The 21,715-nt window shown below is 41.3% G+C and overlaps 1 protein-coding gene across 1 annotated transcript in view; it reads right to left on the bottom strand.

Annotated features, from left to right (window-relative positions):
* Positions 1–21,715, bottom strand: part of Ptgfrn (prostaglandin F2 receptor inhibitor) — an 83,613-nt gene that overhangs the window by 17,209 nt on the left and 44,689 nt on the right. Inside the window, exons 5-6 of the mRNA XM_087213315.1 lie at positions 10,899–11,324; positions 6,814–7,233 (exon numbers count right to left, since the gene is read on the bottom strand). Of these exons, the coding sequence (XP_087069441.1) occupies positions 6,814–7,233; positions 10,899–11,324 (846 nt within the window). The remainder of the gene's footprint in view (positions 1–6,813; positions 7,234–10,898; positions 11,325–21,715) is intronic.

Here is a 21,715-nt window from a genome sequence, read left to right as displayed (position 1 = left end):
TTCAGTTGGGTCTTTCTCTGCATTGGGGATCAAGGTGATGCTTGCTTCCAGGAATGAATTTGGGAGTACTGCAGCAGTTCCTCTCTAAATGTCTTGTAGAATTCAGCAGTGAAGCCATCAGGGCCTGGGCTTTTCTTAGTTGATAAGTTTTTAATTACATTTTCAATTTCATTGGCTGATATTGGGTTGTTCAGAATTTTAAGGTCTTCTTCGTTCAACTTTGGTAATTCATATGTATCTAGGACTCTGTCCATTTCTTCTGTGTTGTCCATCTTATTGGAGTATAGGTTCCGGAAGTAGGTATTGATGATCCTCTGGATTTCTGCTGGGTCTGTTGTAATTTCACCCTTTTCATTCCTAATTGCATGGATTTGGGCCTTTTCTTTCCTTTTTCTGACAAGCTTGGCTAAAGGTTTGTCAATTTTGTTGATTTCTTTCGAAGAACCAACTCTTGGCTTCATTGATTTTTTGTATCGTTCTCTTAGTCTCCATTGCATTGATTTCTCCTCTGATCTTTATAATTTCCTCCCTTGTATGAGCTTTGGGGTTGTCCTGCTCTTCTTTTTCTAGAAGCTTGAGGTTCAGCATCAGGTTGTTTAATTGGGCTCATTCTGTTTTCCTAATATGCGTATTCACTGCTATGAATTTCCCTCGTAAGACTGCTTTCATTGTGTCCCATAGATTCCGATATGTTGTATTGTCATTGTCATTTAATTGAAGGAACTGTCTGATTTCTTCTTTAATTTCCTATGACCCATTGGTTATTCAGAAGGGTGTTGTTCAATTTCCATGTGTTTACGAAATTTTTTGAGTTTCTTCTGCTATGGATCTCCAATTTCATTGCACTATGCTCTGATAATATACAGAGGATAACTTCAATTCCTTTGCACTTACTTAAACATGTTCTATGTGTGAGTATGTGGTCCATTTTTGAGAATGACCCTTGTGCAGCTGAGAAGAATGTGTATTCTGATTTTGTGGGGTGGAAGACTCTGTAAACATCTGTTAAGTTCATTTGTTCAAGAGTTCGATTGAGTTCTAGTATTTCATTACTCATTTTTTGCCTAGTTGATCTATTTGTGACAGTGGGGTGTTGAGGTCCCCCACTACAATTGTATTAGTGCAGTATGACTTTTCATGTCCATTAGTATTTGTTTTATATAGTTGGGTGCACTAGTGTTTGGTGCATAGATATTTATGACTGTCATCTCTTCCTCTTGGATTCTTCCCTTTACAAGGATGTAGTGTCTTTCTTCATCTCTCTTAATCAGTATTGGTTTGAAATCTACTTGATCTGCAAAGAGGATAGCTACTCCTGCTTTTTTTTGGGTTCCTGTCACATGGAGTATTGTTTTCTACCCTTTAACTTTCAGTCTATGAGTTTCCTTTTGAATTAAGTGTGTTTCTTATATGCAGCATAATGTTGGATTTTGCTTCTTGACCCATTCTGCCAGTCTATTTCTTTTGATTGGTGAATTGAGACCATTAACGTTGATGGTTATAACTGAAACGTACTGACTTGTTACTGCCATGACTTTTTCTTTTTGTTGGGTTCTCCCCCTTTACATTTAATTTCTTGTCATGTCAGATGAGTTCATTCTGCTTTGCTTCCTGGGGTTGTGATCCTCAATGTCTGCTCCTAGGATATTGTGTAAAATTCTTTGGAGTGCTTGTTTGGTATTCATGAAGTTCCTAAGGTGCTCTTTGTCATGAAAGTGTCTTATTTCTCCATCCATTTTGAAAGATAGTTTTGCAGGGTACATCAGTCTGGGTTGGAGGCTGTTTTCTTTTAGGGCTTGGAATACGTCACTCCAAGCTCTTCTTGCCTTGATGGTTTGTGTTGAGAAGTCTGCTGTGATTCTGATGGGCTTTCCTTTGTATGTGATTTGTTTCTTTTCTCTGACTGCTTGGAGAACTTTGTTCTTCTGCTGTGTTTCTGGAATCTTAACAATTATATGCCTATGTGTAGATTTTTTTTGATCAAGGCTATTTGGAGTCCTATATGCCTCACTTATCTGTATGTCAAGCTCTTTTCCCCTGCTTGGGAAGTTTTCTGCCATTATTTCTGTGAAGAGATTTTTTATGTCATCAGCACTCTCTCCTGTTTCTTCATTGAGCCCAATCAGTCTTATGTTATTCTTCTTTGCATCATCTAGCAGCTGCTGGATTGATTTCTCATGTTCCCTTATAATTTTGAAGCAATTTTTCTTTTCCTGGTCACTAATTGCAATCTTCTCTTCCATATCTGAAATTCTGTCCTCACATTGGCTCATTCTGCTGTGTAGACTTTCAATGGAGTTTTTCATGTCCTGGAAATCTACTTGCATCTGTGTTATGGATTCCATGTGTTTCTTATGTTGGGATTGCATCATGTTCCTCAGCTCCTCTCTAGATTTATTAATCATGTCTTGCACTAGGGGCACAATTTCTCCTGTTAGCTGAGAAATTATTTCTGCTTTCATTTTTTCCAGATCCCCCTTTGTTGCCAGTTCCGTGGGTCCAGGTGGTTGAGTATCAGAGGGTTCCATCTCATTTCCCTTTGAGGTTGCTGTAGGTGATCTGGAAGTCTGGTTTTGAGACTTATTTATGTGTTTTCTCATTTCGACTGGGGCAGGAGGCTGTTAGCATCTGCATGGATTACCTCCTCTGAGCTGGGAGAGGTGGGACAGGGGCCGGGAGCAGCGGTAGGGATGGTGACCCAAAAGCCCTTTCTTGTGGGCTGGGAGCAGTGGGAGGGATGGTGGCCAGGAAGCCCCTTCCTCTGGACCAGGAGCAGTGGGATGGCGGCTCAGAAGCCCCCACCTCTGGGCCGTGAGCGGTGGGAGGTATGGTGGCCTGGAAGTCCCTTCCTCTGGGCCAGGAGCAGCAGGACAGAAGGTGGCCCAAAGGCCCTTTCCTCTGGGCTGGGAGCAGTGGGAGTGATGGTGACCAGGAAGCCCCTTCCTGTGGACCAGGAGCAGTGGGACGGCGACTCAGAAGCCCCTACCTCTGGGCCAGGAGCAGCGGGACTCAGTACCTTGGTCTGGTGGTCTGGTGTCCTCTGCGTCTTTGTAGTGTGGAACTAGGTGGCTGCCTGTCTGCAGCGGGGTGATTTGGCGTGTTCTGTGCGAATCAGGACCTCGGTAGGGTGTGGGCAGACCTGCCTGTCTGCATCGGGGTGATTCGGTGTCTTCCGCGTGACTCAGGACCTCGGTAGGGCATGCACAGACCTGCCTGTCTGCAGCGGGGTGATTCGGCATGTTCCACATAACTTTTAAATTTAAATATCCAATTCTTCATTTATAGCAAGTATACACAGACCTGAATTTTTATATATACCTTGTGCTTTCTAATCCTGCTAAATTCAAATACAAGTTCTAGGGGCTTCCAGAGATTTCTTAGTATTTTCTCTGTAGATGATCATTTCATCTACATATAAAGATTTTGCTTCTACCTTGCCAATCCTATCCTAATTGTGTCATTTTATTGCCAGACTATTTTGGTGGGGCCTAGTTTTCAAAGTTTAATAGACAGGTAAAGAGTAAGCATATCTGCCCTTGTTCCCCACCTTAAGGAGAAAGCATTGTATCTTCTCCATTCATATAAGGTGTTCTTGCTGGAAGTATGGAGTACATGTCTTTTATCTGTTGAGAAGGTTCTGTTCTACTTCTAGTCTCCTGATAACTTTTACCATGAACAGCTGTAGAATTTAGTCCAATACTTTTTCTCCAACAAGTGACAGGATCATATGGCTTTTTCCTTTCCTCTGTTAAAATGATGACTTTTGGGGGTGGATCTTCCAATGCTGAACCAACACTGCCATCCCTATAACAAAACCACTTTCTACATACTGCCAGATCTGACTTCTAATAGTTTGTTTTGTTAAACAAATTTCTATCTATGTTCATATTTTTTCTTCTATTATCTTTATCCAGTTTTAGGATTAGCACAATGTTGATTTCCTAAAATGAGGGGAGAAGTGTTCCTTCTTTTTTCTGCTTTAATTGTTTGATATAATTTATCAGTTAAAATGTTTATAAGCCTGCTGTTGTCATATAGGTAGGTTTTCAAGCTAGGAATATACTTTCTTTAATAGGTGCTATTCAAATTTTATATTTTCTCCAGAGTTAGTTTCATTAATTTGTCTTCCAAGGTACTTCTTAGAAGTTGTCAAATTTATTTCAAAAAAGATTTTTGTAATATGCTTTCTATATCCTTTTAAATTCTGTAAAATCTGTGGTAATGTCTCCTAGATCTTGATATTGTAATTTTAAAAATGTATAATGGATATTGTATAACAGGAAGAAAAGGTCTAAAGGAGCAGGGGAAGTGGGAGGAGTAGGGGAAAGGAAAGAAGGGAAAAGAAAAAATATGAGAAAAGGAAAAAAATGGAAACAGTCTTTGCAAATAGGGAAGGGTGGAGGGGGTGAAGGGAGGGCAGGGGAAGGGGAAAAAAATAAGAACCAGGAGACTCATGTAATGGTACAAGATCCCAATGATGAATGTAACTGTATTTTATACCTAAAATGTACCAATAAACTTAATGGGGGGAAAAAAAAGTAAAAAAAGAAAATGTTTATGGCAGCATTATTCATAATAACCAAAAAGTGGAGTAATCTAAATGTCCATCAACAGAGGATTACCAAAATAGAGTATATCCACACAATGGAAAATTAGCCATAAAAAGCAACAAAGTATTGATACATGCTACAACACTGATCAACTCTGAAACCATCATGCCTCAGTGAAAGAAGCCATGTGCAAAGTCCACAAACTGTATGATTCAACTCAATGAAATGGTCAGAAGAGGAAAATCTGCAGCGATACAAAGTAGATCAGTGATTGCCAAGGGCAGGGAGTGAGGGGATGTAGTGAACAGTAATGGGAATGAGGTTTCCTTTTGGGGTCATTCAACTCTGTAAATACATTCAAAACTACTAAATTGTACACTTTAAATAGGTGAATTTTAATGGTATGTAAATCACACCTCCATACAGCTGCTATTAAAAACAAGCAAATACATACATCATAAAAGAGGCCTATGGTTTATCTACTCTCTAAATCTAAGGTTTCAATCAATATTTATGCTTTATTAATTTAGAGATTAAGAGATGCTAAAGGATTATTTTGCCACAAAAGGTTAAAAATATTATAGAAAACACACTTTATTACAGCCTAGTTAAATGTAAAGCAAATGCAAATAATTCAATTCAAGAAACATCTTGCATTTGTTATAATGATTTGATTAATGTCTACATTTTTATAGATGAGCATGGATTTACATATTAAGAAATTTGTAACTGGAACCCAGTATAGAGTTAGTGAAAACTTTTGGTATTAAAGTCACAAATGATAATCCTTCAAAATAATACTACTCTAAATAAGATCGGGGACTTAAAATGCTTATTTAATCTTCCTGCTGAAATATAACCAAATACATGCACATTCACAGCTTTGTAAGAGGATCTTAATGAATTGCATACATGAGGTACTGAAGATTGAACCCAGACCCTTCACACTGAGCTACAACTCCAACTCTTTTTATTTTTTCTTTTGAGACAAGGTCTTGCTAATTTCCCAGGCTGTGCTCAAACTTGTAGTCTCCCTGTGTCAGTCTCCCAGAGTGCTGGGAAAACTGGTGTGCACGACCACACCCAGCCAGTAAGAAATATTTCTATTTGATAGTACTGTATACACCTTGTACCTCTGCCATCAACAAAGGTGGAGCTTTCTGCCTCACAGGGTAACACACTCTAGCTGCCAAAGATAAAATCATTTCAGAACAGATATCAAAATGTCCTTGTGTTAATTAGTTTTCCCACAGACAATACCATTAATAATTATTCTAAACAGAGCTACCACAGTAGCACTGGTGACTAATTGTTGCAAGTCTTTTTTTCAATCTAAAAGCAAGACAAGGAATACAGTTGGGAATGAGACACTCCTCTGTCTCATCTTTGGGCCAAAAACAGAAGTCACCGCCTTCAGCCCTAAATGCAGAAAGCCACATAGCTGGTTAACACTGGAGTCTCAGCTCTCAACTTCCCACTTTTGGCAAGTCATTTAGCCTCTCTAGAAGTTCAGTTCCCCTCTTTCTTTCTTTATAGTCTACCATGATCCCTAAAGAATGTGAAGCAGCTGGGTTTCAGTCTATTTTTTTAAAAAATGAGGACAGAAATAAAAACATATTCACAAAAAAACTTGCACATGACTGTTCATAGCATATAAGAGCCTGACTCTGGAGACACCCAAATGCCCATCAACTCAGGAAGTATTAAACCAAATGTAGGATTATCCATACAGTGGAACATTATTCAGCCATAAAAGTTAAGTACTATATATCCTGCAACATGGATGACTCTTGAAAACATTATGCTATGGGCTGTGGATTTAGTTCAGTGGTTCTGCCACCTGCCTCAAAAGTGCAAGGACTGAGTTCGATCCCCAGTACCAAAAAAAAGAAAACATTATGCTAAATGAAAGTAGCAGATAAGAAGGCCACAAATTATATTCTAGTTGTGTGAATGTCTAGAAGAGGCAAATCTAAAAGAAAGAATACTTGCTGGAGGATGGGAGGTGGGACTGGAGGGTATCACTTAAGGGGTTCAGGCTTTCTTTTGGTGCTGTGAAAATGTTCTACAATTGATTGTAGTGATGGTTGCACAACACTGTGAATATATGAAAAGCCACCGAATCATATACTTTATATTCTTTAAATGGGCATGTGAACTCTATTTCAATAAAGCTGTCTTTGAAAATAAAAATAAAGATAACTGATCAACACCCTGGAGTCACCTCTAGCTCAATCCATGATTTAACAGATTTCCTGCTTACCTGAGGTCTGGAAGTCTATCTCAATAGGATTGGAGAGGCCGGTTGCCGCTTCCCGCCACAGGTTACCCCTGACAGGCGACCAGGCTGTTACCATGCAGCGGTACAGTCCTGCATCTGAGACCTGAGTCTGGTACATTCGATAGCGAAACTCATCGTCCTGCACTTTCTCTAACACAACACCATCTACCCGTGAAGCATCTGTCCAGTTCTCCAGCTTTACTACAGCATCCTGGTCCAGGGAGATGATAGGCTTTGTTTCATTGGGACTGGAGAAGTCCCCGACAGGCTTCTCAGCTGTGATGAGGACAGAGTAGCGTGGTGACTTAATATTCTTGGAAGATACTTTGCAAGTCATCTCAAATGTATTTCCTGAAGCAAAGACAGGCTTTGGCTGCCTTGCCTTCACCACAAGCACGGAATCTGGAATGAAGGACCAGAAGGAGGTGATTTTCAACAGGATCAGTCAAAATGGTTTGTATCTAAAAGCAAAATGTCAATGAAAGAGGAATTTATTTGCACATTACCATGTAATAGCACTAATGAAAATGGGCAAACTTCCTAAGTGAGCTGAACAGCACCACACAGGAAGAATCAGTCTGAGAAGATGTAGGGGTTGCAAGGAGAGAAGGAACTGATGGTGAGATTTTGTGATGCTGAGATTGTGGTTTGGAGGATTTTCAAGTCCTTGAGACATTTCACTAGGAGAGAGAATTCGAGGAGCTAACGGCATCCCCAAAGATTCATTAGTGAGTTGGGGAGGGCACAGTTGAACTCAAAACCTAGGCCAGGGTTTCAGCCACACCACTTGCCTCTCTTGCCCTGAGCATCTGCTGAGTTCAGGGAAAGCACTCTGGCTAAGCTAGCTGTGTGGAGGAGCAGAGCCAGAGGGAATCCTAGGATGGTAACATTACAGAACAGATTTAGTATGAAGATGATGGAAGCACATGCACCTGTAGGTCTAATCACTTCCACTTGGTTTACACTTTAATTTCAGAGATGCTGTTTTAACATTTTGAGCCAAGGTCACTGGCTACACTAACGTTAGGTTTAAATGTTTTCTTTCTGTTTGCCTGTAAAAACCATAATCTCTAAGCATATATATATGTGTGTATATATATATGTATATATATATATATACACACATACATATATATGTTAGAATTCATCTATTATAATGGCACAATGTCAGGCATGTGGAAAGTACTTAAATATTTTTTGAATAGATAAATAAATCCATTTGATCCAATCTTTTTATCCTTTATTACAATGATTAATTCTATAATCTGTTCAGTCAGAAGATGAGAGCTTTATGTTGGGTTTTTTGGAACACTAATTCCACCAAGCCCATTAGCAGAGCATGTACACTACACTGTCTCTCTAGGATCACTCTTTGAGTTTGGTCATCCATTTACTCGTTGAACAAGTGCTTACTGAGAGCCTGCCATACTCTAGGTACTGGGACTACAACAGTAAACCAAGCACACAGAAAGCCCTTCTCTTTATATCTTAGTGGAGGAAGACAACCAAAATAAATAAGTAGAATATGTGGTAAGGTTAGATGGGGATCATTTAAGGAAAAAATATAGACAAGCAACAGAAAGGTATAGGGTTGTGTATGGGGGGTACAATTTTAGGTAGAGTGACCAAGGACATTCCCTCAGAGAAGACACCATCTGACAAAGGTCCTGAAGGAGGAGAGGGAGTATGCCTTGCTTCCTCCTGGGGAAAAGCATTCCAGATAGAGGGAACAAAAGTTTAGAGTAGGAAGGGAAGCACATGCCTGGAGGTCTGTGGATCTGGGGAAGGAGAGTGGTCCAAGGGGAATAGGCATTGGGGAGAGTTGTCGGTGAGGCCAGAATGTAAGGGGGTCAAGAGCTATAGGCACACAAGGCCACCGAGAGGACTCTGGGCAGAACCTCTGAAGGAACCTCTGAAGTTTGAAGATGATAAGTTTCATGACCTGATTTGCATTTAAGGGTTGTGCTTGCCTAGCATGAGTAAGGTGCTGGGTTCTATCCCCAGTACCACACACCTCACACAAAAAGGAAACAAGAATGGGGTGTCAAAGATGAATGTTTTGATGAGAACTACTAAAACAATGGTACTAGACAAGGTGAGAGAAGACAGAAGACAGAAGAGAGTTGGCAGAGACCAGAAGTGCCATTTTGAACGGAAGTCTGAAATGCCCACTAGACAAGTCTAAGTGTCAAGACAGCAACATAATACTGAGTGTGGAGTTCTGAAAAGGCCCTAGGGAAGAACTGTAAAATTGGGAGTCACTGGTATACAAAAGGTATTTGATTACTATGTTGAATTGGCATTGTAAATAAATTAACAGCCATATTGGTCTAGAAAAGTTAAACTCAATTTTGTTTTCCATTTGTACGGGGGTAATGCACTATATTAAGTATGTAAGGTCTTACGTGGGTTTGATTACAGAAACTAGTAAAGTATTCTCTAATTAAAAAAAAAGGTATTTGAATTCATGAAATCAGAAGAGATTATCAAGGGAGCTGTTAAGCAGACTAGAAGTCCAAAGACCATGTCCTGAATTTGTATAATCCTTGAGATTAGAGAAATCAATAGGAATCAGCAAAGTAGACTGCGAAGAAGTAGCCAGTGAAGTTTGGAGAAAGCCTAAAGAAGGTGGTGCCCCACAAGGCAGAGGAAAAACCAAAGTCTTTTCAGAAGGAAGGAGCAATCACCTGTGCTAAATCCTGCCAAGTCAAGTAAGATGACTGATGAGTGGATTTCGTAATATGTTAATCCCTGGTAATCTTAACCTGTGCAGCAAGGGGAAAAGCCCAGAGAGAATGGGAGGAGAGAAAGTGAATACATCAAATATAGATAAATCAAATATTATGCCTCCAAAAGTAGAGTAGGAGTTATGAGGAATAGAAAGATGGAGGCAAAAGATCAAGATTAGTTTTGCATTTAAAAAAAGGTAGAGAGAGTGAACCACAGGTTAATAGGTCAATGGGAAAGGTCTAGAGGTGAGAGAAATATTGAAGCCATAAAAGCAAGGACCGTGTGCAAGAGTAGTGAGAGGGCCTGGCCTTTTCTAGGACATAATGCTGAATAACATAGGTTCAGCCACTTGGGGTAGAGTATGAGGAAATCCTGATTGTTCTTTTAGGGAAGAGGAAAGAGCCAACAGCTGATGGAAGAGATCTGCAGAAAATAGTATACAAATGTCACTTAGAAGTATGGGGGAGTAAATAAATGCAGAATGACTGCCAGGCAATGTTGAGAACCCACTTGACACAAGGATCACAGATTTGTAGTGAGATTAACGTTGTTGAAATGGTTTCCTCCAACCACATTTAGCTATGCAGAAGCAGGTAGGGAGGAAGCAGAAAGTTGGCTTTGAATGGGGCTGGGGTTTAGGCAGAGTATAGGGAAGTTATGGATCTATGCAGGGGAGTGATATGATTGGGAATTTAGGGTTGATAAGTGATTGACCATAACTCATGCCACCTCCCACCCTAGATACATCTGAGACCACTTTCAGGTGTCATAATAATTACAGAAAGATGATTAGAGGTAGTTAGGTCACTGAAGAGTACCTCTTGTCCCTAGCTCTTCCCCTCCCTCTCTGCTTCCTGTCTGCCATGAGGTGAGGAGCTTTCCTTTGCCAACCTTTCTGCTGCCTGTTTCTGCTGTGCCACAGGTCTAAAGGTGATGAAGCCAACAGACCATGGATTGAAATCTCTGAAACCAAGAGCCAAAATAAACATTTCCTCCTTTAAGTTGCTTTCCCTAGTATTTTGTCAAAGTGATGGAAAGCTGCCAAACACTACTATTTAATGGAAGAAAGAGGAAGAAACACTCAGACATAGGGTTCAGGAGACAGGAGTTTTTGCCTAATGACAATGAGGTGTAGAGCGGCCTTTTTGGCACTGGGAGTATAGGACAGGCAGTAGTTGCTAAGTTGAAAGAGGGCATGGATAGTAATGTGGTGACTATGGATTCTTAGTGTATGGGCATTGATTCCTAGTGAATGTGCACCTGAAAAATACAACAGAATGACTTAGGCAAAATCAAAACAAAACAAAAATGGATAATGAACAGAATAAAGCTCCCACCTTCTGATGCCCAAAATACACTGACAGGTTTGGAGACCACATCCTTGCTCTTCACCCAGCTGTTGTTCCGCTGTTTGGTCCACGCGGATACCACACAGTAGTAATTGCCTCGGTCCTCCTCTGTAGTCCTTTGGATCCGGAAATTGAATGTGTCTTTGTGTGCCTTAGAAAAAATAAACTCTCCATCTTGGGCCCGTTGCTTGCCCCTCTCTCCGTATCTCAGTGTCCAGTCCCCGTCCATGACTGCTAGGAGCTCACGGGGCACCACACTGTCGCTGCGCCGGTTCACTGTGTAGTACCATGACACGGTAAAATGGACACTTGCCTCCGAGTTCTTCATGTCCACGACCCGGCATTCCAGTTCAGTGGGATCATCTGAAAAGCCGGGGACCTTAGAAGCATTCAGGTGCACCTGATAGTCAGGTTCTGAAGAGGAGAGGGAGAGGCCAGGATAAAAAAATAATCAGAGCAGCACACAGAGAACTAGCTGAAGGAATGAGACAAGAACTGCTCCTGCTCTGACAATTAAATTCCCGATCCTTCCGACACCGGGATAGAAATCAGAGACTCTGCACTGGATGGGAAGCATTCTAGGAGAGTTGCTATAAAACATGTAAGACACTTCTATCTCCCCACTGCCCAAGAAAACTCCCACGGCCAGAAGTTAAATGTCTTCAATCAGAACCCTGATCCTTCCATGGGACTGGAGTCAGCTGCTGGTTTCTGCAGGAAGTTGAGTCTTTGAGAAGATCTTATAAGAAGTGCAGTGTCCATGCACTACCAAGCAAGACCTTAGGCCTTCAGAGCTCCCACTGGAACAGTACCAGAAAAGTTTGTCACAGAGAACATTCCAGAACTTGAGGCTCACCAATTGACCATGGCTCAGGTTCCTGCTACCCTTTGCTACACCCCAAATGGCCCTCAGGTCATTTCCCTACACATTCTTATCCTCACTTGGCTGTTCCTCTGACTCATTTGTTGAATCTGCATTCAGCCAAAAGACACCCCCACTAAGGTGGGCGTGGTGGTGTATACCTATAATTCCACACTCAGGAAGCTGAGGCAGGAGGGCTGCTGCAAGTTCAAGGCCAGCCTCAAGTAAGTAGCAAGACGCTGTCTCAAAACACAAACAAAAAAGATACCCCCACCCTCAAACTCCCCAAAGGGTGTTATTTTTACCGCCACAAGTAACTCAGCCTATAGCTCTGCTGAATTGGAAATCATCTTCTCAGAAATTTGTGACCACTCACTTCTTTGCCTGGCCCAAATTCCCACAGGAGGTGGAAGAAAAGCAAGTGTTCCTAGCATGTCCCCTGCCTGTGTCATGGTCCTGCTGTTCTCTTGTACAAAAAGAATTCCTCTTTCCTTTGACATTTATTGTATGAACTTAATCCATTTCTCAACACTTCCGTCTTCAATGGCCCTGAGGTCTCCTTCACAGTTGCCCAGGACCTGGTACTAGAACTCTTTTGTAGCCTTCTTTCCTCTCCCTCCCCTCTCTGCCTGTGAGCACTAATTACCTGGGGTTTTCCCACTGCTGCACAGTCTCATGTCACTCATGAGCTCTGCTTGGGATGTTCTGCCAACTTCCACTCACTCTTGAATGTTACCTGGGTCCTGGTTGCCAGGGTGACACCTTCTTTGTGTTCCCATATATATACTCCTATAACAGCTGCCCATTCCATTACTCTTTGCTTAAGAGCCTCATCACCAAGTTGCAAATATACTGCATTGTATATAGTAGGGACTCAATTTACGTTTGGTGCCTTAATGCTAAGGTTTTTTTAGAAAAGGCTACCTTACTCTTCTGTAACACTTTGTCGGAGTGCCAAGGAGCAGAGCCCACCCTAGCACAGAGGAGGTGAGCCTCTCAGGCCGCTGTACCACTGCCCCAGAGCTCCGAGAAGAGCCCTGCCCAGTGCAGAGGAGGTGAGCCTTGAGGGTGCCAGCACGCCCCCTGCGCGGGCCCCCCTCCCCCCGCTCTGCTGAGCCATTACCTGGATACACAGCACGGAGTTGCAGGGGTCATAAAGGACACTGTTGTGAGCTCAAGAAGATAGAGCAAAAGTGAACAATAGAAAGAGAGCCTCTCTGAGGCTCCTTGATGAAAATTAAAGCCCACCAGCAAAGTGAAGAAAGTCTCTGCAATAAAGGCACACCAGACCACCTTAGTTGGGGGAGCAGTGGTGTGCACCAGAGTACAATGGCTAGAAGCATATCCCAGCCAGGGCTCTGCCCCAAACCCAGAGGCTGGGGCACACCAGACCAAGACAAGGGCCCACCTGGAAAAGAGCTGCACAGGCACACAAGCAACAGCCAGAGGTTTGCCCCAATACAATCACTAAGTGTGTGAGACCCTAGCCAGAAGCTTGCTCACACAAACAGGAACTGGGCTGCACAGCCCCCAGCCAGAGACACTCCCAGACAACAGCTACATAGGGGCACTAGGCAGAGATGCACCTAGACACCATCCCAAGTGTGCACAAGCCCCACCCAGATGCCCACCCAGATAACAGGTCAGCTCAGGGATCCAGAAGGCAACAATTCTGAACCCAGGAATTAGTGTACTGGTGAGCAGCGGAGAAAAGGCAGCTCTGTGGCTTGCTGAGAATTGAAGAGCACTGGGTGAGCAAAAAATTGCCTCAACAAAGGCACAGCAGGCTGCATCTGTTGAAATGAGAAGACATGTAAACAAGGCTCAAAACCAGACTCACAGATCACCTAAGCCAACCCCAAAGGGAAAAGAGATGGAGCAATCTGATACTCAACCACCTGGACTCCCTAAACTGGCAACAAAAGAGGATCTGGAAATAATGAAATCAGAAATAATTTCTCAGATAACAGCAGAGATTGTGCCAATAATGCAAGACATGATTAATAAATCTAGAGAGGGCACAGATAAAAAAATAGAGGAGCTGAGGAACATGATGGAATCCAAACATAGGAAACAAATGGAATCTGTAAAACACATGAAAACAAATTTCCAGGAGATTAAAAACTCCACTGAAAGTCTACACAACAGAATGAGCCAATGTGAGGACAGAATTTCAGATATAGAAGATAAGATTGCAATTAGTGACCAGGGAAAGAAAAATTGCTTCAAAATTGTAAGGGAGCATGAGAAATGAATCCAGCAGCTGCTAGACGATACAAACAAGAATAAAATAAGACTGATCAGAGTCATGAAGAAACAGGAGAAAGTGCAGATGACATAAAAAAACTGTTCACAGAAGTGATGGCAGAAAACTTCCCAAGCAGGGAAAAGGAACTTGACATACAGATAAGTGAGGCATATAGGACTCCAGCTCACCTTGATCAAAAAAAAATCTACACATAGGCATATAATAGTTAAAATTGCAGAAACCAAACAGAAGAACAAAATTCTATAAGCGGTTAGAGAAAACAAACAAATCACATACAAAGGAAAGCCCATCAGAATCATAGCAAACTTCTCAACTCAAACCCTCAAGGCAAGAAGAGCTTGGAGTGAAGTATTTCAAGGTCTAAAGGAAAATAGCCTCCAACCCAGACTGATGTACCCTGCAAAACTATCTTTCAAAATTGATGGAGAAATAAGATACTTTCATGACAAAGAGCACCTTAGGAACTTCACAAGTACCAAACCAGCACTCCAAAAAATTTTACACAATATCCTAGGAAAAGACAACGAGGATCACAACCCCAGGAAGCCCAGCAGAATGAATCCATCGGGCATGACAAGAAATTAAATGCAAAGGGGTAGAATCCAACAAAAAGAAAAAGTCATGACAATGATAAGTCAATATGTATTAGTTATAACCACCAATGTTAATGTTCTCAATTCACCAATTAAAAGAAACAGACTGGCAGAATGGGTCAAGAAGCAAAATCCAACAATATGCTGCATACAAGCAACACACTTAATTCAAAAAGAAACTCATAGACTGAAAGTCACAGGGTGGAACACAATACTCCATGGAACAGGAACCCAAAAAAAAGCAGGAGTAGCTATCCTCTTTGCAGATCAAGTGGATTTCAAAATCTGAAACACTTCTGGTCCCAAGAATTTCAGATAAGGGACAGTCACCCTGTATGTACAAATCTATTTTGAACATGTGTTTTCATTTCTCTTAAGTAAAACTTAAGAACAGAACTGTTGGTTCTTAACAGTAATACAAGAAATTTCTATATTGTTTTCCAAAATAGTTTTATCATTTTACATTCACATTGGCAATGTTAGAAAGTTCTAACTGGTGCACACCTAAGCTGACATTTGTTCTTTTAAAACTTTTAACTTAATCTGCCTAATGAGTGTATAATACGAACTTGTTATTGCACTGATTAGTATTTTTCTGGCTGTAGTGTTGCACACCTTTTCTTGTGCTATACTGGCTATTTATCATCTTCTTGTGTCTACTTTTTAATTGGGTTGTCTATTAATGAGCTGTAAGAGTTCTTTATATATTCTGGTCATAGGTTATATGTATTATAAATATGTTCTGGTTAAGGATTACTTTTCATTTTCTTAATGATGTCTTTTAAAGTTCTAAATTTTGATGGAATCTCATATATCAATTTTTTTCTTTTATACATCATGTTTTTTGTATCCTAGGAAATTCTTGCCTACCCTATATTCACGAACATTTTCCTTTATAATTTCTTCTTAAAGTTTTATAGTTTTAGTCTTTCATATTTAGGTTCATAGATCCTTTCAAGTTATTTTTATACATGGAAATAAAGGGTTGAGGTTGATTTTTTACATACGGATACCAGGTGTTCTAGTACCATTTGTTGAAAACATTATCTTTTCCTCTGCTCTTGCATTGAGTTTATATTCTATAAAATGTTAATGTTAAATAATCTTTCAAAACTCAGTGGACCATTTATGTGTGGTTCTATTTCTAGATTCTCTGTTTTATTCCATTGGTCTATACGTCTTTCCTTACACCAACACTACCTTGATTACTGTAGCTTTAGAGGCAGTCTTAAAATTAGGTAATAAACGTCTTCCCACACTGCTATTTTTTTTCTTTTTACTTTTCTTTTTTTCCTCTGTATAATCCTATATAACTTTTAAATTTCAATATCCAATTTTTCATTTATAGCAAGTATACATAGACCTGAAGTTTTACATATACTTTGTGTTTTCTAATCCTGCTAAATTCAAATACAAATTCTAGGGGCTCCTAGAGATTTCTTAGTATTTTCTCTGTAGATGATCATTTCATCTACATATAAAGGTTGTACTTCCCCCTTGCCAATCCTATGCTACTTCTTTTTATTGCCAGACTATTTTGGTTTGGGCCTATGTTTCAAAGTTTAATGGACAGATGAAGAGTAGGCATATCTGCCCTTGTTCCCCACCTTAGGGAGAAAGCATTGTATTTTTTCCATTCACATAAGGTGTTTTTGCTGGAAGTATGGAGTACATGTCTTTAATCTGTTGAGAAGGTTCTGTTCTGCTACTAGTCTCCTGATAGCTTTTACCATGAACAGCTGTAGAATTTAGTCCAATACTTTTTCTGCAACTACTGATAGGATCGTGTGGCTTTTTCCTTTCCTCTGTTAAAATGATGGCTTATGGGAATGGACCTTACAATGCTGAACCAATACTGCCATCCCTATAATAAAACCACTTTGAACATACTGCCAGATCTGACTTCTAATAGTTTGTTTTGTTAAACAAATTTCTATCTATGTTCATACTTTTTTCTTCTATTATCTTTATTCAATTTTAGGATTAGCACAATGTTGATTTCCTAAAATGAGGGCAGAAGTGTTCCTTCTTTTTTCTGCTTTAAATGTTTAATATAATTCATCAATTAAAATGTATATGAACTTGTTGTTGTCATATAGGTAGGTTTTCAAGCTAGGAATATACTTTCTTTAATAGGTGCTATTCAAATTTTATATTTCTTCCAGAGTCAGTTTCATTAATTTGTCTTCCATGGTACTTCTTAGAAGTTATCAAATTTATTTCAAAAAAGATTTTTGTAATATGCTTTCTATATCCTTTTAATTTCTGTAAAATCTGTGGTTATGTCCTTTAAATCATGATACTATAATTAAAAATGTATAATTGATATTCTGTAACAGGAAGAAAAGGTCTAAAGGAGTAGGGGAAGTGGGAGGGGTAGGGGAAAGGAAAGAAAGGAAAAGAAAAAATATGAGAAAAGGAGAAAAAATGGCAACAAAGTCTTTGGAAATAGGGAAGGGTGGAGCAGATGAAGGGAGGGCAGGCGAATGGAGAAAAAAATAGCCAAGATACATCATGTAAAGGTACAAGATCCCAATGATGAATGTAACTGGATTTTATACCTAAAATATACAAATAAACTTACTGGAAAAAAAAAAACACTTTGCCTTCTAGGAGAAAAATAATTCTACCTCAACAGAACTTCTCATTTGCTAGCACTATTAATATCTTTATCTGCATCACCTTCCTCAGTTTAGTTTTATTTAATCTTGCTTTTATTTATGACTCATACAAATTATAAACTGCTGAGGTCAAGGAACTGTTCTTTTGTGATTTATACTTCCAAAGAAATTTATAACATTATGACCTCTCCAGGAATGATTCACTGGGCCAGGAAATGGAAAGATCTCAAAATCCTAGTTCCCTCAAATGTCATATTTACAAGTGCTTAACTGTGAGTGAAGCAGGACTCCGGTGTGGCTTGTTAAACTACTGTGACTCCTGCTGGCCTTGGGGCACACAACATGGACACTGGAGAAACACCACAGGCTGCTGGCGTGGCAGGGCCTGAGCAGCTTCCGGACTCCTCATTTCACAGGTGAGTGTGCTGAGGTCACCTGGCTGAGGTGTGCCCCCCTGAGCAGGGGCTAGCAGACCAAGCACCAGCACACATTCATACCACTGTGTGTGTAGGGTGAGGAAGGCTCCAGTCACCCGAGAGCCTTCTTTCTGGGGAACTGTGGATGACACAGCCCCAAAGTAGATCAGCACAGTTAGGTTCATCTAGTGTGAAAGGGACAGATTTGAACTGGCTGTGCATGCAGCAAGATCACCCCCTAGTGCCGTCAGACTGACCCGGAATGCAGCAATGTCAACACCCACAGGGAGCAGCAGTAGCAGCTGCCACTCCTGAAGCCTCAAGCCCATTTCAAGGGCAATGTGCAGGACCCTTCACCTAAGGCTTTCCCATGTGTCACCGCATTAATCTGAACACACGGAGGCCACACAGAGCAGTGGCAAGGCCGGAGGTCTGCAGGCAGGCTGTGTTCAAGTCCTGGCTCTAACACTGTGTAACCTTGGGCAGATTAGACACTCTCTGTGGTTATCACCTGGAAAATTGGGATAACAACTGTAACTACACCTCATAATACTATTGTAAGGATTAAGTTAAAATCTACATAAAATGCTTACACTGGTACGTGTGTGGGGTACACTTACGTACACAGATATATCTGCCCTGCATCTGCCACCCCCCCACACACACATGCACACACACACACACATATATATATGTATATATATATACACACACATACATATTTGTAAATTACTGTTCATGATTGCCATGGAACTTAACAAAAGGTTAGCAACACGTCCACATGGCTCAAAGGTGGCAGACTTATCCCCGGGGCTGTATTCTTTCTATCACCTTTTCTGAAGAAAAATCTTCATGTTTCAGATGAAATAAACTTACTGTCTTCTAAACTGCATTTTGTAAGTTCCTCTGAGAGAGTGATAATTTTTAGGAACACGAGATGCTGTGCTGGCAATAACACTGCAAACCACCAGGAATCTGTCCCAGAAGGCAGCTTTGGACAGACCCTCAGCCCAGCCCAACTGGCCAGAGCAACTAAAAATGCCACGGGCTACCTGTAGGGACTTCTTGTCTGTCTCCTAACAGCTTATATACTCTTTAATAATACTTCCAACCCCTGTGCATATTCTTCCAAAGTGGCACCTTTTAAGGCTGTTAAAATTATGATGAAAGATGGCAGGTGTTTCTTGAAGTATTATTCACAATACCCAAGGTGTGGATCCATCAATGGATAAAGAAAATGTGGTATTGGCCGGGGATTTAGCTCAGTGGTTTTGCTGCCTGCTGTGCAAGCGCAAGGACCGAGTTCGATCTCTGGTACCAGAAAAAAAAAAAAAAAAAGAAAATGTGGTATATTTACACACACGAGAATATCACTCAGCTAGCTAGGCATAGTGGCAAACACCTGTAATCCTAGCTATGAGGAGGCTGGGGCAGGAGGACTACAAGTTTGAGATCAGCCTGAGGAACTTAGTGAGTCTGTCTCAAAATATAGTAGAAAGGGGTGGCGGTGTAGTTCATTGGTGGAACAGTGGTTTATCATGTGGGGGGCCCTGGGTTCAATACACAGTACCAAAAAGGAGCAGGAGAGGGAGGAGACTGTTCAGCTTTGAAAAATAAGGAAAATCTTTGTCATTTGCAATAATATGAATGAACCTAGAAGACATAGTAAATGAAATAAGCTAGGCACAGAGAGACAAATGTCGTACAACTTCATTTGTGTGTGGAACCAAATAAAGTCACACTGATAGAAGCAGAGTAAAATAGTGGCTACTAGAGGCTGGGGGAAGGGGAGAGGTAGACATCGGTCAAAGGACACATGATTTCTGCCAGACAAGAGGACACGTCCAGGAGTTTATCACACAGTAGGGTGACTATAATTAATGGTGTGTTGTACTCAGGAACTTGAAAATTGCCAAGAGAATAGGCCTTAAATGGTCTTACTACCAAAAAGGATGAGCCTATCAGGTAATAAATTTAATTAACTGAATTTAGCCATTTTACAATGTATACATGTATCAGAACGTACCATAAATACATTCAATTTTAATTTGTCAATTAAAAAAAAAGATGGTAGCGAAGTGGTTACATGATTGGTCAATCAGTGCTCAGACCATGGAACTCAGGGAAGTTCTGCCTGAGCAGCTCTCTCCCCCTCCTCTGAGCCCTCTCTGGACACACCCCGAGTTCACTTGCTAGGGTATGAGAACTCAGGGATCCCCTCCACCGCCCCATTCTTCCTTGGGCTCCAGACCCAAGCACTCGACTAGGGGTGTCTCTGCAGTATCTAAACGAGGCCCCTTCATAGTCCAGTCCACCTCACAGCGTACCCTCCTCTGCCAACGGGTCACACACAAAGCTAACACCCTGCTCCCAATGCCACCAGCTTCTTTTCCTGGTTCTCCCATGACTGTGACACTCCTCTCCTAGTCGCCTCAGCTTGAAATGTGTGCCACCCCCAACCTCCCCTCTTCCCTCTGACCCTGTCCTGTCCTGCACGCTACCTTCTTGGTTCCCTACTCAGCAGATGTTCGTGAATAACAGAGAAAGCCTGGTGTGCCACATCTTCACCAAGCCCTCCCTGCCTCCAGCCAAGATTCCAGGGGCCTCAGGGCCCCACCTCCAGGCCTCTATCAGCTGGTGGTAACCCTCTCGCAGCTCTTCCTCTTGCATTCACAACTATCTCCCCCAGCCTCTACCTCCTTCAGACAGCTCCTCTCACCACTCTAGCACCCCTCATCTCCCCCTGCCTTCCTGCCACTCCCTGTGCCCCAGCACCCCAGACACCTGCTCTATCAGTTGTTGAAGAAATAACTAAATTCTCCCATCCTACTCCATCCTCTGCCCTGAAATGGATCTATTTACAAGCTACAAGTCTAAGTAGAGAGAAACAAGAGCTGAGGAAAGTGTGCATTTGCTTACAGGAATCTCAGCTTAGCAGCATTAAAAAAATCTCTCCATTGTCTTTAGTGGTTATTCTCCCCTTTGCCATTAAAACTAACCCTAGCTTTAATGCAAAGACAGAAAGAAAAGGGTGAATTCCTGACTCGTGAACATACAAAGTGCAGGCTTGTCTGAACTGTCCATCAGCCTTGAAGGTCACTTTGAGACTACCACTCCCAGAGAAACAGGGTTCTACCCAGTCAATGGTAGGGTATGGGTGAATTCTTATCTCTTTTTTTATTCTGGTGCATGTTGTTTTGCAATTTTAGAAATGGTTTGCCAAGATCATGCCTTTCTCAAGGCCCCTCAGGTACACGGTTACTCAGTGCAGCCTCTCTCCATAACAGGACACCTGCTTTGAACCCACTCAGCACATTGCACCTCGGCTTCTCATTCAGCAAGTGTTCACAGAGATGCTACCACCTGCCAGGCTCCCTGCTCTCTAAGGCTTCTACTTGAACACTGCCTTGAACTTGAGTTATTTGTATGTATGTCTCAGGACCCTCTGTAGGACTTGTCCCAGGCCCAGGCCCAGGGTCTACCCACCTACCTTATGCATCTGCATGTGCTATGTGTGCAGCATCTTGTACATCAAAAATATTAACATATTTGCTGAATTGAACTAAATGTAATATTTTGCATAAAAATGCTCATTATTGTCACAAGCATTTCACCAGTGATTATAGCTACATTCTGCTTGATCTCATCAAGAAATCAGCGAAGAATGCAATTGGTGGTTCTGTTTAAAAATGCTTATCAGTTAAGATGCATGCTGAAGTATTTAACAGTAAAATGATATGATGCCTGGGATATCTTTTATGTTTTTGCAGATTAAAAAAGCGTGTGTGTGTGTGTGTGTGTGTGTGCGCGCGCGTGCATGTGTGCATATATTTGTGTGCCCAGGGAAGGGTAGAGAGATGAAATAAGATCAGCAAAATACTGATGGTTGATGAAGCTGGTGGTTATTTCTGCTACTGTGAACATTTACAAATTTGTTTCTAAAGGTTGAAAATAAACAACATCCTGCACTATAAGCCCTTTCTCAGAATACTGAGGTCAATTAGAATGTGATGTCACTAACATTCAGAGGAGCAGGATGAGACC

Source organism: Heterocephalus glaber, unplaced genomic scaffold (assembly GCF_053883595.1).
Source record: "Heterocephalus glaber isolate CG9 unplaced genomic scaffold, H.glaber_assembly_v1.0 deba00001442, whole genome shotgun sequence".
In the NCBI taxonomy this organism is placed as follows: domain Eukaryota; kingdom Metazoa; phylum Chordata; class Mammalia; order Rodentia; family Bathyergidae; genus Heterocephalus; species Heterocephalus glaber.
This window is presented reverse-complemented; position numbering and strand designations above follow the sequence as displayed.